We start from the raw sequence: 15,000 nt of genomic DNA on the forward strand, positions 1-15,000 counted from the left end.
TTCTGCTTGAGTTTCCTACAGCAGCCCCGCGTCAAAAGCAAGGCCCAGCAGCGGGGGAAAGGAACACCAGCCCGGAGACGTCGGCAGGTGGGTGTTGTAGACCCTTGACGTCAGCCACATGCAACGATTCTTCTGTAAGTTGGGAGCTACAATCGGTGACGCGTCGGGTACTTGTAGCTAGCACTTTGTTGGCACGGTTCCCCCCAGTGCCGCGACCCCGGTGTTTATTTTGGCCTCGTTTGTCTGTGTTTGTCACCCTTTGCCGCGCCGTCCGGGTCATCCCACAGCGGGGCAAACCTCATCACGACGAATGAGGCGCCAGCGTTATGAGTTACGATAGAGAGAGGGTCCGTCCTTCCTTCCCTCTGCGCCGGCGTGCTTCGCAATGAAAGAGTTATTTAGGAATTGTGAACCGCGACTTGGCAGATCGCGTTGCCAAGCTCTTCATCAAGGAGAGCCATGGCGCGGCAGCTGGGCACTGTCACCGTCCAGTCAGTGGCAGGAGACGGGACAGTGTTGTTTTCTGTCTCACGCGAGAAGCCATATGATCGGTCTGACAACATACTGCTGAATGCTATGTTGATGATAGAGATGATGTTGATGACGATAACGATGATGAGAATGACGATGACGATGAGGACAATGACAATGACAGTGACAATGATAATGGCCATGGCAGTGACGACGACGACGATGAAGACAGTAATGATAATGAAGATGATAAAGATGATGATAAAGCTGATAAAATTAACCAACACACGAGGATGACTTGGCTTATATTGGAATGTGAAAACAGTTATGTGAGGGTTATCTACTGGATATATCATGTAACATTCCCTCATGCCAAAGGTATTCTCGTATGTACAATGTAGAAGGACCGACTTACATATAATGCAAGATATACATGTAGTCTTGCACGTAAGGTCTTGCTTTCCTCTCCTTCTTCTACTTCACCCTCTCCCTCCTTCTCTTCCTCCTCATCCTCTCCCTCCTTCTCTTCCTCCTCTTCTCATCATCCTCCCTCTCCCTCTCCCTCTCCCTCTCCCTCTCCCTCTCCCTCTCCCTCTCCCTCTCCCTCTCCCTCTCCCTCTCCCTCTCCCTCTCCCTCTCCCTCTCCCTCTCCCTCTCCCTCTCCCTCTCCCTCACCTCGTATAATTAACAGAAAGTTTGAATTAGACTCACAGAATTTACAAATACTTGCATATCTGATTTCTACATCAGTTTTTCTTCGGTTCATTAACCAAGAGTGAAAATATTTACTTTTCTTTTTTTCGTCGGTTTTTTTAAATTATTAATATTATTTTCCGTTAGGAATGTACATTTTACTGGCAGAAGTACACGTAGAACTACAAGCGAAAACATATTTAACTGAAGGAAAAAAAAAATGTTTTACGATTATATGTAATCTCTTCCTTGTGGATGAACACAAGCCCTTACTAAGACCCAACATTTCCCTTCCAGGATGACGGCTCTCCCCCTCGCAGACAGGCCTCGACTATTAGCAGTTCGAGCAGCGGATCCGGAGGCGTCTTGAGCGAGAATAATGGACTGGTTGGTCTGAGAAATATTGGAAACACCGTGAGTTCTCTGATCATGTTATTTGCATTGTTGATTTGTTGCTGTTATTGGTGTTTGTTGTTTGTTGTTGTTTTGTTATTGTTATTGTAATTTTTTGTTATGATTATTATTATTGATTATGTTATCATTATTATGATGATGATGATGACGAAGATGATATTGATAATGATTTATATAGATATACCAGTCATAATGATAATAAGAATAATAACAATGATGATAATGATAATGATAATAATAGTAATAATAATAATGATGTTAATTAATAATAATAATGATTATAATAATTACAGTGATAATGTTAATAGTAATGATAATGATAATGATAATGATAATGATGCTAATAATGATGATGATGATAATAATGATGATGATGATAATAATGATGATGATGATAATAATGATGATGAATGATGATGATGATGATGATGATGATGATGATGATGATGATATGATAATAATAATGATAATAATGATTATAATAATAATAATAATAATAAAAAAAATAATAAAGATAATAATGATAATAATAATAATAATAATAATAATAATAATAATAATAATATTATTATTAATGATAAAAATAAAAAAAAATAATGATACTACTACTACTACTATTACTACTACTAATACTAATGATAATATCAATAATGATGATAATAATAATAATAATAATAATAATAATAATAATAATAATAATAATAATAATAATAATAATAATAATGATAATAGTAATGATAATAATAATAATGATAATAATAATGATAATAATAATAATAATAATAATAATAATAATAATAATAATAATAATAATAATAATAATAATAATAATAATAATAATAATAATAATAATAATAATAATAATAATAATAATAATAATAATAATAATAATAATAATAATAATAATAATAATAATAATAATAATAATAATAATAATAATAATAATGATAATAATAATAATGATACTACTACTACTACTACTACTATGTTAATGTTAATAATGATAACAACAAGAATAAGAATAAGAATAAGAATAAGAATGATAATACTAGTAATAATGATAATACTATAATGATAATAATGATGATAATAATTATGATAATGATGATAATATTAATAAGGATAACAATAATATCTTCTCTATCATTATTTTAATCATTGATGTTACTACTCTAATACTTATATTGTGTCATATGTCATTCTCTATTGCTGCACCTTTCTAACAATAGATCATTTTCTTTTTCAGTGCTTTATGAACAGTGTTACACAGTGTCTCAGTAATACAAGGTGTTTGCTCGAGTATTTGGTGAGGGATGGTTACTCTTCAGATATAAATACCACAATATCTACGATGAGGGGTGACCTTATTCGTGGTAAGTGGAGGGGCACTATTTGATTATTTTAATACATATATGTGTATATATATAAAAACATAAATGCATATATACACATTTATGGTTATATATATGTATCTATGTATATGTGTGTATAGGTATATGTATATACATGTGTATATATATGCATATATATGTGTGTGTGTGTGTGTGTGTGTGTGTGTGTGTGTGTGTGTGTGTGTGTGTGTGTGTATGTATGTATGTATGTGTGTGTGTGTGTGTGTGTGTGTGTGTGTGTGTGTGTATGTATGTATGTATGTATGTATGTGTGTGTGTGTGTGTGTGTGTGTGTGTGTGTGTGTGTGTGTATGTATGTATGTATGTATGTGTGTGTGTGTGTGTGTGTGTGAGTGTGTGTGTGTGTGTGTGTGTGTGTGTGTGTGTGTGTGTGTGTGTGTGTGTGTTAGAGAGAGAGAGAGCCTACGCGCACTCATGTACTTATATTACTTGCGCGCATAATATAAGTAGAATTGGGATATAGGGTGTAGTGTGTAATGAGAACATTTCTTGTGTTTTTTCTCATCATATTAAGTAAGAATAATGGCATATTATTGTGGGATATTTAGCGTGTTATTATTAAGACAACCCAAGTTTTGAACATCATTCTGAATCAAAGATTAAATTCTAGAGATTGTCAAGCATTTCCACTAAGTAGAAATACTGCCAGTCAAGGTCAAATAAATCTAGAAGTATTGATAGTAACAATAGTGCCATAGTAGAAATACAGATTTCATTAGTTCATGTTAGTTTATGATAATCTTATAAGATTTCATTCTTTATGTGTTACTACATTGATGGTATGCAAATGCTTAAACACCTTCCATTGCATTGATTTAATTCCCTGTTCCCACAGCCTTCGCAAGCCTGTTATCAGACATGTGGAATGAGGGCGCAGACAGCAGTCGGGCCCTCAATACGGGACCATTTAAAGCGCAGCTCCAGAGGTTTGCCCCGGTGTTTTCTGGATACCAACAACACGATGCACAGGAGTTCTTGCGTAAACTACTGGAAGGTCTCCATGAGGATGTGAATCGTGTTACTGTCAAGCCTAAGCCCATAACAGAGGATATTGATGATGATCTTGAGTAAGTATTAGCCTGTGAAAAGGAATCATGATTTGAATGGCAATGTCATTCATACGTTTAAGTGGCTATAAGGGCCTAAAGAAGAAGAGAGTATGAATGCTAAGTAATTCTTATGATTGATATTAAATGGCACTTAAAAGAAAGATTTATTCTTAAATGATAGGGAACCATGGCTTAACAATTGTAATGTCTTTGCAGTGACAACCAAAAGGCAATGGAGTCTTGGAAACGATATCTGCGCTATGACGACAGCAAGATTGTAGATATGTTTGTGGGGCAGTTGAAGTCGTCCCTACAGTGTTCAGTTTGTGGTCATTGTTCTGTGACTTTTGATCCATTCTGGGATCTTAGTCTGCCTATCCCTAGTAAATCAGGTCAGGTGAGGATATCACAGTGTTTGGATCTCTTCACCAAAGAGGAGGTGCTCGATGGAGATGAAAGGCCGGTAAGTCACTCAAAAGTTTTACACAACTTTTTGTGTAGTGGTCTTCATTAATGGAATAAAATTAATGGGCTTATTTGAATATTTCTCTATTTATTTGTTATAATTTTTGGTTATTAAAATGTGAATATTATAATCAGTTTAATGTTTACTGATTGCTCTTAACATAGACAGGCATGTTATTTTTGCAATAATTGGTTATGTATATGCATTACAAGTTCACCCTTTTTTCCATTACAGACATGTTCCAAATGCAAGGAGAGAAGAAAAATGACAAAGTCTTTCAGCATACAGAAGTTCCCCAAAGTTCTTGTATTACGTATCCTTTTATGCAAATGGTGTATTAACTTTGTATTCATCGACCTATTACATATCTACTTGGTATACAGATATTCATGTGAATTAATTCTGAGTAAATTTCTGGGTAGTGGGTTCTTTATTCACATAGAATTGATAACCCTGTCCTGAAGGCAAAATTTTACAGCTAATAATTTTATATCTCTTAGACTGAACTTGTATGATTTCCCAAAAAGGAAATCTAATACTGATATTGCTGGTAGCAGGAGGGAAATAGGTCTAATATATAAGAAATTACAGAATTATAGAATATTATTTCAGAAAATTTATTTAATCTATTTCTCTAATGATTTATATTACAAGTATCGTAGTTGATAAGAGTAATTTCAGATGTAATCCGTTTTGATACAAAAAAATGTTAGTCAACATCTGAGGCAGTTTTGAAATAAAATGTCTTCTGTAGCAGTTGTGATTTGATGGAAATTGTTTAACAGCATTGATTTTACAGGATTTACAGTTTGGTCAGAGTAGGTTTCATATTTTTATATCTTTGACACATAAGGGAAAATCTCATGAATTATTCAGGTAGGAAATTTAAGTTTGGCTATGTGATCATGGTACAAATACCTAGGTCAAGAGATGAAAGATGGCAGGAAGGATTTAGCATCAGTCTCTTTTTAGAGACAAATACACGTAATACAGACCTCACTGTTCATATACAATACACACCCTTCATCATTTCACTTTCGTTCTGGTCCTTAACCAAAGCCAACAGATCTGAAGCGCTTTTCCCCCTTGGAACGGTGGCGAGGCAAGTTGTCGTGCACCGTAGAATTCCCGCTTGAAGGACTGACCCTCTCAAAGTATGCATCTAACTCAAGCACCTCGCCGTTGTACAACCTGATAGGCGTTGCCAACCACTCAGGAACTACATACTCAGGCCATTACACAGCCTACTGCAAACATCCTTATTCAGGCTCTTGGCATGAATATAATGACTCAAGGTAATGTTTGTATTTATTTTTCTTCATTGTGTCAAAGTAGATAGAGTTTTATTTTGAAGTAGATAAGAGTGTTTTTGTTTTTTTTCAAGGTAGTATAGTGTATTAGTTATCTGAATTTTCAAAACTGATTAGTTATGAATTGGGTCATGTCATGATTAATATATACTTAATATATGCAAATGAAGCTAACAGCTAGCAGAGCAAACATACAAGATTTATAAACATATATTGTCAGTGAATGTCGACATCATATTTATAATTATCTTAATCTTCCAGAGTGTCCAATATTTCCACTGGGAGAATATGCAGTCCTGAGGCATATGTGCTCTTCTATGAAATATCATCTTCATCGTCTAAACTATAGCATGTGTGAAAATGTCACCAATGGAGCTTGAGTGAAGATTTGGTAGATTAATGTTAATAGGAATTTTAGAAAAAGTGTCCATTTGTATGCTCAAATGTGAGATTGGAGAGTGAATATGTGTGTGCGTGTGTGCATGTTTAAGCATAGGAAAAAGAAAAACAAAAAACAGATGTATCAGAAAAGAATGGTATTGCACCTTGAGCTACTACTGTTGTCCTACCAAAGTGCACAAAGAATAATATCCATTCACTTTGAGAAGGAAAAAAGAAAAAAAGAAGAATAGTACGAGTGTCTCAAAGTTTCAGAACAGATGCTTTGTAGTACTGCAATTTATTCAGTATCAGTGCATTAAGCTGTGCACCTCATGACAGCCGCTGCAGAAGTCTTTGCAGCTGAAAACTACTGTGCTCCATGTGATTCCTTCCTCTTAGTTTATTCCCCAAAACTTCTAAATTTTTCACAAACTTTTTGTGTCTTGATCCTTCTTTTTCTATCTTTGATTCTATTCAGAAATTTGTGTAAGCTTCATTTAGTCATTTGTGAGAAATGATTTGAGTAGACTGTCAGTTGTCCATTGCTTACAGTACTAAGAGATAGACATTATTAGATTGAAATATTTTTAAAGAGATGCCAGCAGTGAATTAGCATCCTGTTTAAATTGATAAAAGTCAGTTGAGGCATTAGATTATATACAGTATTCTATGAAGAAAAAATTATAATGCTCATGTGATTTAGCATTGTGGCAGTAGACATTTTTGAACTGCTTACCACAATACTGTGCTAAGATTGTAGGCTTATCTGTGTAGCTATGTACATATGTATGTATAGAGACACAGACTTGCAAATGTATATTTTATATTAAATATATATTGTAAATATGTTACAAATTAAATAAGATTTGTAAAGATTCAGATGTAGTTATATATATTGAAAGTAATAAATTGTTATCTGAAAGACAGATCATGTTATCTATATTTCTCAAAGTTTCGGCTGTATAGTAATGATGGTCTAGTCAAATAACATCTTACTGTTGCAAGATATGCTGCGTAAAGATGCTGCACTTAAGATTTGATGCTGCCATTCTCAACTAGAAAGATTGTTTACAGTTCTTGTAATGAAACCGGCAGTGTGAAATAGATTGTGTCTCACTGTCTATGCGACGAGGGCAATACTGTTATCAAAAGCTGACTTGTGGTAAATTGTGTGACTGAGTCAGATGATTTACATAGTACTAGAAATGGGAGAGTATTGTATTTTAGTGACATCAAAATCAGTGCTGTAGTAATAGATTTCAGAGCATTTAGACGAGTATTCCAGTTGCAGAAGGATATTTCAAGTTCACCACTACAGAAAATATTTTGAACTGAATTACCACATTAAATCTCCCAATCATGTTTATCTTTTAAAAGTTGATTGTTAGACTATAATTTACATTTAAATAGTATATAATGTTTTCTGTAGCTTAATGTCATTTTCTATCTTGTGTACTTGCAATTATGTTTGTGTTTCTGTGGACTAAGCTTTTTTTTTTTTTTTATCTCTCTCTTTTTTTTTTTCTTTGGTTAGCCTCATAAATCCCTTCACTGCAACCACTCCCCTGGTACTATATGTTTGAAGGTATACAGTATGTATATGTAAGAGGTATGTTTAAGCCCAAGCATTTTGGCTTGAACTTTTGAGTTGAATATTTGAGTGATGACTGACACTTCACTTTCTGGGATGAGCAAGGCACTGGTAGGCAAATGTATTGTTTGGCAACCATAAGCTATGATACCTGCTGATCACAGAACTGTGAAGTAGAAAAGATATTTTAATTTTTCTTGGCCATATTTTGAAGTAGACGAAGAAAAATGCCAAATGGGTTCTCTTTTTTTCTGTACAATTGTAAAAAAAAATTACCCTGCTCACATTTCTTTCAAGCCTATTTATATGAATTAATTATTTCTTTTTTCTTTATTTGTATCCCCATTATGCATTTTTTGCATCATTGATCACTAATGTGGTTCAATTAAAATTCTATCAATTCTAGCATTAAGGTTTGAGTATGTTTTGAAATAAACTATAAATGAGCTGTGCTGTGATACATATGTGTCATTTAGCTACTATGTAGCTGTAATGTTATGGAGTCAATATTTTCACAGTTCATGTATTGTTTATTACATGTGAATATTTTTGGTAAAAGGAACTTTAGAATCAGCAAAGATCAGAGTGTTTTAATTACCAACAATTTAAAAAAGAAGCTATTTGTGGATGTGGCAGTTTAAGGTGTTTATCTGCATGACCACTATAGGATATGAGTATCATGGGGTTGAGGTAACTGTAGATAACACACACAATGCACAGGGCTTCCTTTCTTGCCACAGTAAACACAAAGATTCAGCCTTATCCAGTTTGTGACATGAGAAAAAGTGCACGGCAACCATCTTCAATCCTTAAGCTTGGAATAGTAAAAACTGAGATCCCTTGGAGTTGCCTCGGCAAGCCGCTATTCAGATGTAGTGGCTTAGTTGAAGGCTGCTTACCACTCATACCTATCACAATGTTCTATTATCACTGCACTGGGGAAGTTCCTAGAAAATAGTATGTCACCTAATGGTATAATATATGAGAAAATAAATATTTATAAGGAGTGCCTCTTATTTTTCATAACCTTGAACCACCCTTAAAATGAAAAATAATAACTAAGAATCCTTGAATGCTCGCTAACTAAATTTTACAAAAAAAAAAAAAAATAAGCAAGAAAAGACAAACGAGATGATAGGCTTTTAACATTACCTGTTGGAGGACCATATACAGTTGCTGAGCAAATAACAGTCAACATAAAAGCTTCATATATGGTTCCTCATACAGTTACTGAAATATTTGTAATAAAGGTAACAGCATTGTCATCTCGCCCAACTCGCATTCATCCCACCATCTTTCCAAAATTTACTTCTTTCTCTTAACACATAATTCCTGCATGAATGATAAGCATGTTATATAAACAATTTAAACAGGACGTAAATACACACAAAAACACTCCCACTGTTCAGCTGCAGTGATGGGCAGGAAGGCTCCACCTGATTTGGAACTAAATTATGAAGTCTCTGTATATGTGTAAGTACACAGGAGCCAGACTGGAAAGAGTGGCATGTAATGATGTGATCTCTAGTGCAATAAAGCTATGTCACAGCAAGTACAGGTGAACAAGAAAGCATCAAATTCCTCCTTAGTGCTCCCCTCATGCGCACTGACCCAGCCAGGTCCATCAGTCAAGTCCCATCTTTACATGAACTTGGGGAGAAGGGATAAAATGGTGGGGGAGGATTAGTACTTCTTTGTGAAGAAGTGCCAAGCTGTGAGCTGTGCCAAGAGACATTTCAAGTCTTCAGATGAGTGAATCTATTAGAAACTCTACAATTTAACAACCAAAAACATGTAAATTCTTCTGGTCTTGCTTATTATCTTGTTCTGTGATGAATCACAAGGACTAGGATGCTATCTTCTTGGATGCCCTTTCTAGTCTTAGACTGAGAGCTAACTTCTAGGCCCTCCTCATCCCTGGCTGTGTGAAATGCTGCTGCACCATAGCAGTCCCCTTTCTCAGCTTCTACCATTAAAAAGACCAATTTGTTTTGCCATGAATCAATGAAAACACCAGATTGTCTTTAAAAAATATTATTAAAATGAAATGCACATACTTAAAAACTCTTTCATGATGACAGAGCTCATTTTACAAAGTACAAAGTTCCCTACTTGATGAACAAACCGCTTACAATCTCATACTTCAAAATACTTGGTACATGAAACCATCAACAATTATGAAATGTGAATGAGGTAAAGTATCCAGTTCATGCAAATAAAGATCAACAATATCCTGCAATTGAAGGACAGTATGATACCTATTTCATGATATTCGAACTAGAGGCCACCATACTGGGATTTCATTCACACTCGCACTCACACAAAACACAAAAATATAAAGAAATCCAAACATACACTTTTAAAATTGCCAATACCTTTCCCAGAGGTTCACTTATAGTTACACAAAAAGTACAGTGAAAAACAACTGGCATTATTCGAACTTAGGATCTTCAATTCCTCATTTCATTTAACCCAATGCCGCCGAGGAAAATGAACAAAAAATGGGGAAAACGCTGTGCCTATTTTCTATATTTTTTTGTGAAATGTCTGCCCATAGATGGCTCTGCTAGTGCTTAGCCACAAAGAAGTCAATTAGTAGACCTTGTGACTGTACCTGATTTGAATTTGCGGGAAAAACATATTTTTTACTAGTGCTATGAATATCGATGGTGTTATTTTTATTATAAACATTATAATTATTATAATGTTTTTTAACATTAGTAACAGCAAAATAAGATAATGTAAGATATTTCGTAAATCAAAGAAAAGGGTGAACGGGCGAGACAAGCAGTACTCGTAACTGGCTCATTGGTGACTTAGTACAAGTGTAGCCATCTATGTATAAAAACAATCAAACAAGTACTCACAGCGGGCATAGCATGTGTCTACACGCTGTACCCATCAGCAAGGGGTTAAAGATAAAATATCTGAGGAAATTCTTTTCTCATCATTTCTGTGTTTGTTTAGTACAACTGGATGATGGGCATATTGGCCTTTTGTGCTGAATATTTGTTTTTCCCAATAAATAAATAATAAAAAAAAAAAATAAAAAAAAAGCAATCAATGGGGTGCCTTTCCTTCTTTCTAATTCTGTAATCAATTTGCATATGTCAAATAACATTACATAATAACTAAAACTCATGAAAAAGGAAAATAACCATATAGCCTTAGTTCCATGGGAAGAAAACCATGCATACTGCACAAAATTATTATCATCATCATTTACGTAATAATAACGAATATATAGAATTAGGAAATATAAACTGAAAAAAAAGAAAGAAAAAGAAAAAGAAACAGAAAAAGAAAAAGAAACAGAAAAAGAAAAAGAAAAAGAAAAGAAAGAAAAAGAAAAGAAAAGAAAGAAAAAATATATATATATATACACATACACACACACACATATACATATACACACACTCACATATATACATATATACATATACAAATACACACACAAATAATAATAAGTATAAACTAAAATTCAAAGCCAAGTAAATGTCAGCCACTTAATGTTGCCAGTAGGTGAACCACCAGAGTTGAATCTGGCAGTTCAGACATTGGTATTTCTGAGTGGTAAAGTTGGGAATGCAGGGGACTATGCTTCAAAATCCACCTTCAATGTATCAGGGAAAAATGAATGAAACCTAAATTAAATACCTAAAACAATACACCTCAATCATAAATAGATAAAAGGTACTTATGCACAACAAAAATAAAACGGCTGCTTATTCTTACAATATATTTAATTTCAAGAATTTCAAATTAAATGTCTCCAAAATCACAACACTGCTGTTACAAATAATCTCCGTACAAAAGGCGGAATCAATTGAAATTATCCATTACACATATCAGAGTTATGAATTAAGTGTTACTCATTGCTAACATAGTGTTTACTTCCCATATAATCTTCCGCAGCTGTTCTATGATCTCCTTCATGTAACGAGCCTTAAGGTAGAGTTGCTGAAAATGAAGAAAGAATAATATATTTGTAATTTTTTCTGTAGAATAGGAAATATCATGAATAATGAAATTAATTAAATTTAAACAAACTTATAATAATAATATGATGATGAAGCCAAAGATGTTGAAAAAAAAATTCTAATCCTTATTTGACATGAGATAATCTCTTTTTAATTAAAATGTTACCTGGAACTGCTTTTACAATGCTTTTTCTTACAGAAATAACCTTCAAATTATATCATGGAGACCATCTACCATTGTAATTTTCAAATCTTCCACATACTGCCAGCTAAAACAGTGAAAGGTCTTAATTCTAGGGCACATGCAAACATGGCAGTGGATACCATGTGAGTAACTGGTGTGCAACTTTTCATGCTAAATATGCTTTGTTAAATGCTTTGTTTGTGGTTTAAATACATCTGGACACCACAAAACAAAATTCACACAGCAAAAAGGAAGTAAACTGGAATTGAACTGAGATAATGATGAAATGACCCACAAATCCCTAGCAAGACTACTATTCTTGGCAGTAGTAGCTGTGTGCTGGGCTTTTCTTCACAAAATATATTCATAAATGTTGGACAGGCATGAAAATAATCAGTGTACATTAAAACTGTGGATTTACCAAACTGATCAGTGATTTAACTCCAAAGACGGGTCAACTCCTAGCTCTATTGCATGATTAAGTTAATTGTGAGGATGACAGATACATCTCTTTAATAGATATCTATTAATACTAACTGAATTGCCATGACACTGTTAGAAACTTCTGATATAATAATAGACACTTCAGAGAAATATATTCACAAAAAGAAAGAAAGAAAGAAAACAAAAACGAAAAAAAGAAAAAGAAAAAAAGGAAGGAAGAAAGAAAGAACGAAAAAGTCAATATTTACCTCCTTCAGTTCTCGAGATTCCTCCACAAGGTGACGGAAATTCTCACTGATCTTCTTTTGGTCTGGCTTGGTGTCTCCTTCTTCCTTGTACGGTATAAGGCTCTGAAAATAACCAAAACCCTTTAGAGAAAAGGCATTGTTTAAAACTTCTCTACTTCTACATTCACATATTCCATACTGGATGAACTATTACTTCGACCTCTTCTAATAAGGTGTATGAGACATAGATCTTACCTCAATGTGTGTGTATTCCATCCCAGCACAATCGTCGTTTACTCTGGTGTAGATCGCCCTCAGGGTTTTGAACTGCCTCTGGATGGTTATGAGGTACTCCTGAATACGCATTTTCTTATCCTGACTCTGCTGTGTACCTGCTTGTGTCCCATTGGGGAGCTGGAAGTGTAGAGGTACAATGTATTATTCCATTCCTGTAAGTGACCAATAAAATGGTGAATAACTAAACACCTGAACACCTTAATGCTGGATACCTTTTTAACATGCCAAAGTAATGTTGATGATTCCACTCAGAATTAGGGGAATATCCATTTGCTCCTGTTAAAACTGTCACAATGTGTATGGTGGTCCATTTTGGCAAGAGTGATAAATATCTTCCCAAGTGAAGAGTCTACAAAATACACCAAATTATCAAACAGGATACAGCTCTTAAAATGGCAAGATACAATTCTTAAAAATGCCGGAGTGCTGGGGTGTATCAACATTTCTTTATCTATAAAATGTTGTAAGTCACTACATTTTACACTATGGTATCATGTTACCATGAATCTAGTTGCAATAGCAAATTTATTATTACATTCTAGAAAGGCAAGAAATTACCTTGTAAATGGGAATCACAAAATACTGGTTTAGCTACCTTGATAATTTGATATGACATGGATTATTTTCATCATGTCCGAATATGATAAAACTACATAAATATGTATGGAAACTATCCTTTTCTTTTTTTTAAGTACACATATTTCTAATTGTTTCCTAATATATTTCTACCCCCAAAATGCCAAAAATATATCTTTTTTAATGGAGATTTTATTTATAATGGATTTCTTTCTTTCTCATACTATCAAACATGCAGAACAACAGCATACCTAACCTATCCACATAACTTAAAACATGACAGCACTCATTTCAAATCTCCATAATACACACGTGAGGTCACCCTATTTCAGGGTATTCCATCATAATTACCGGCATCGTCTTAAGGAGAGAGAACACTTCGCTGGTTCTCACAACGATCTCTTGTACAGTCTCACATCCAGCTTTGCAGAGGAAAGCAGTATTTCTCTGTGGATGTTGCTGTTGTTGCTGCTGTGAATCACTGCTACCTGGTTGGATGGTCTGACCACCTGAAAAAGAAATAAAGGAATATCTAAAATATATTTCAACAACTGCCCTTCTTACAACACACACACACACACACACACACACACACACACACACACACAGTAAAGCTTTGCCCTTAGTGAGTTTACATTTGGTAATTGAATCTCATGAAGTCTCTTTTTCTTCTAAATGACATTACAGAAAATGAGGTGCACACACTTGTAGCATTTCTGTCCTTTTTGCCCTCAAATTCTGGTCTGTGCAAATTCCTGTTATGGCCTTAGAGGCAAAGGCCATTCAAACTAAGAAAATTATAAGAAACCTTACATCTGGGTCTCCTTTAGTTCACGTCATGCCAGACTACACACAAACACACACACACACACACACACACACACACACACACACACACACACACACACACACAAACACACACACACAAACACACACACAAAAACACACACACACACACACACACACACACACACACAAACACACACACAAACACACACACACACACACACAAAAACACACACACACACACACAAACACACACACACACACACACACAAACACACACACAAACACACACACACACACACACACACACACACACACACACACACACACACACACACACACACACACACACACACACACACACACACACACACACAAAACAAAGGTCCTCCAAGTCTAGATAATATACCCGAGTGAGATCCTGGGTTCATCTGCCCCGTGTAAGGACTCCTCATCATGCCTGTTGATCCTCCACTCATAGCCATGTCTGCAAGCAAAAATGTACTAATCAATAAATTAAAATAATGAAATATTAGGTATCAAATTCTACCAAACCATATTTATTAAGATTATATAATTACCCTCCTAATTATCTAATACCCTACTAATCATTTCTAAATTACATGTGATAATGTCATGGTAAAGTATAATCCTTCCCTGTACTGCATGTCTGTGTGAGAAATAAATAAAAATATGGAGGTTTTATGTCAAATGAAAAA

The 15,000-nt window shown here is 34.5% G+C and overlaps 2 protein-coding genes across 3 annotated transcripts in view; one reads left to right on the forward strand and one right to left on the reverse strand.

The window, feature by feature from the left end:
- LOC125043772 (ubiquitin carboxyl-terminal hydrolase Usp2-like) overlaps window positions 1–8,794 on the forward strand; it is a 136,319-nt gene extending 127,525 nt beyond the window's left edge. For both annotated transcript variants that reach the window (XM_047640046.1, XM_047640047.1), the window contains 7 exons: window positions 1,462–1,578; window positions 2,825–2,951; window positions 3,826–4,057; window positions 4,256–4,502; window positions 4,740–4,818; window positions 5,572–5,800; window positions 6,077–8,794. In XM_047640046.1, coding sequence (XP_047496002.1) covers window positions 1,462–1,578; window positions 2,825–2,951; window positions 3,826–4,057; window positions 4,256–4,502; window positions 4,740–4,818; window positions 5,572–5,800; window positions 6,077–6,164 — 1,119 coding nt within the window. In that variant the 3' untranslated portion in view covers window positions 6,165–8,794. The remainder of the gene's footprint in view (window positions 1–1,461; window positions 1,579–2,824; window positions 2,952–3,825; window positions 4,058–4,255; window positions 4,503–4,739; window positions 4,819–5,571; window positions 5,801–6,076) is intronic.
- Window positions 8,795–11,514: 2,720 nt separating this feature from the next.
- Window positions 11,515–15,000, reverse strand: part of LOC125043950 (mediator of RNA polymerase II transcription subunit 30-like) — a 4,830-nt gene continuing 1,344 nt past the window's right edge. The window contains exons 2-6 of the mRNA XM_047640350.1: window positions 14,691–14,768; window positions 13,847–14,004; window positions 12,878–13,036; window positions 12,644–12,745; window positions 11,515–11,747 (exon numbers count right to left, since the gene is read on the reverse strand). Coding sequence (XP_047496306.1) covers window positions 11,649–11,747; window positions 12,644–12,745; window positions 12,878–13,036; window positions 13,847–14,004; window positions 14,691–14,766 — 594 coding nt within the window. The 5' untranslated portion in view covers window positions 14,767–14,768 and the 3' untranslated portion in view covers window positions 11,515–11,648. The remainder of the gene's footprint in view (window positions 11,748–12,643; window positions 12,746–12,877; window positions 13,037–13,846; window positions 14,005–14,690; window positions 14,769–15,000) is intronic.

The sequence above is a fragment of the Penaeus chinensis genome, chromosome 34, assembly GCF_019202785.1.
Source record: "Penaeus chinensis breed Huanghai No. 1 chromosome 34, ASM1920278v2, whole genome shotgun sequence".
Taxonomy (NCBI): Eukaryota; Metazoa; Arthropoda; class Malacostraca; order Decapoda; family Penaeidae; genus Penaeus; species Penaeus chinensis.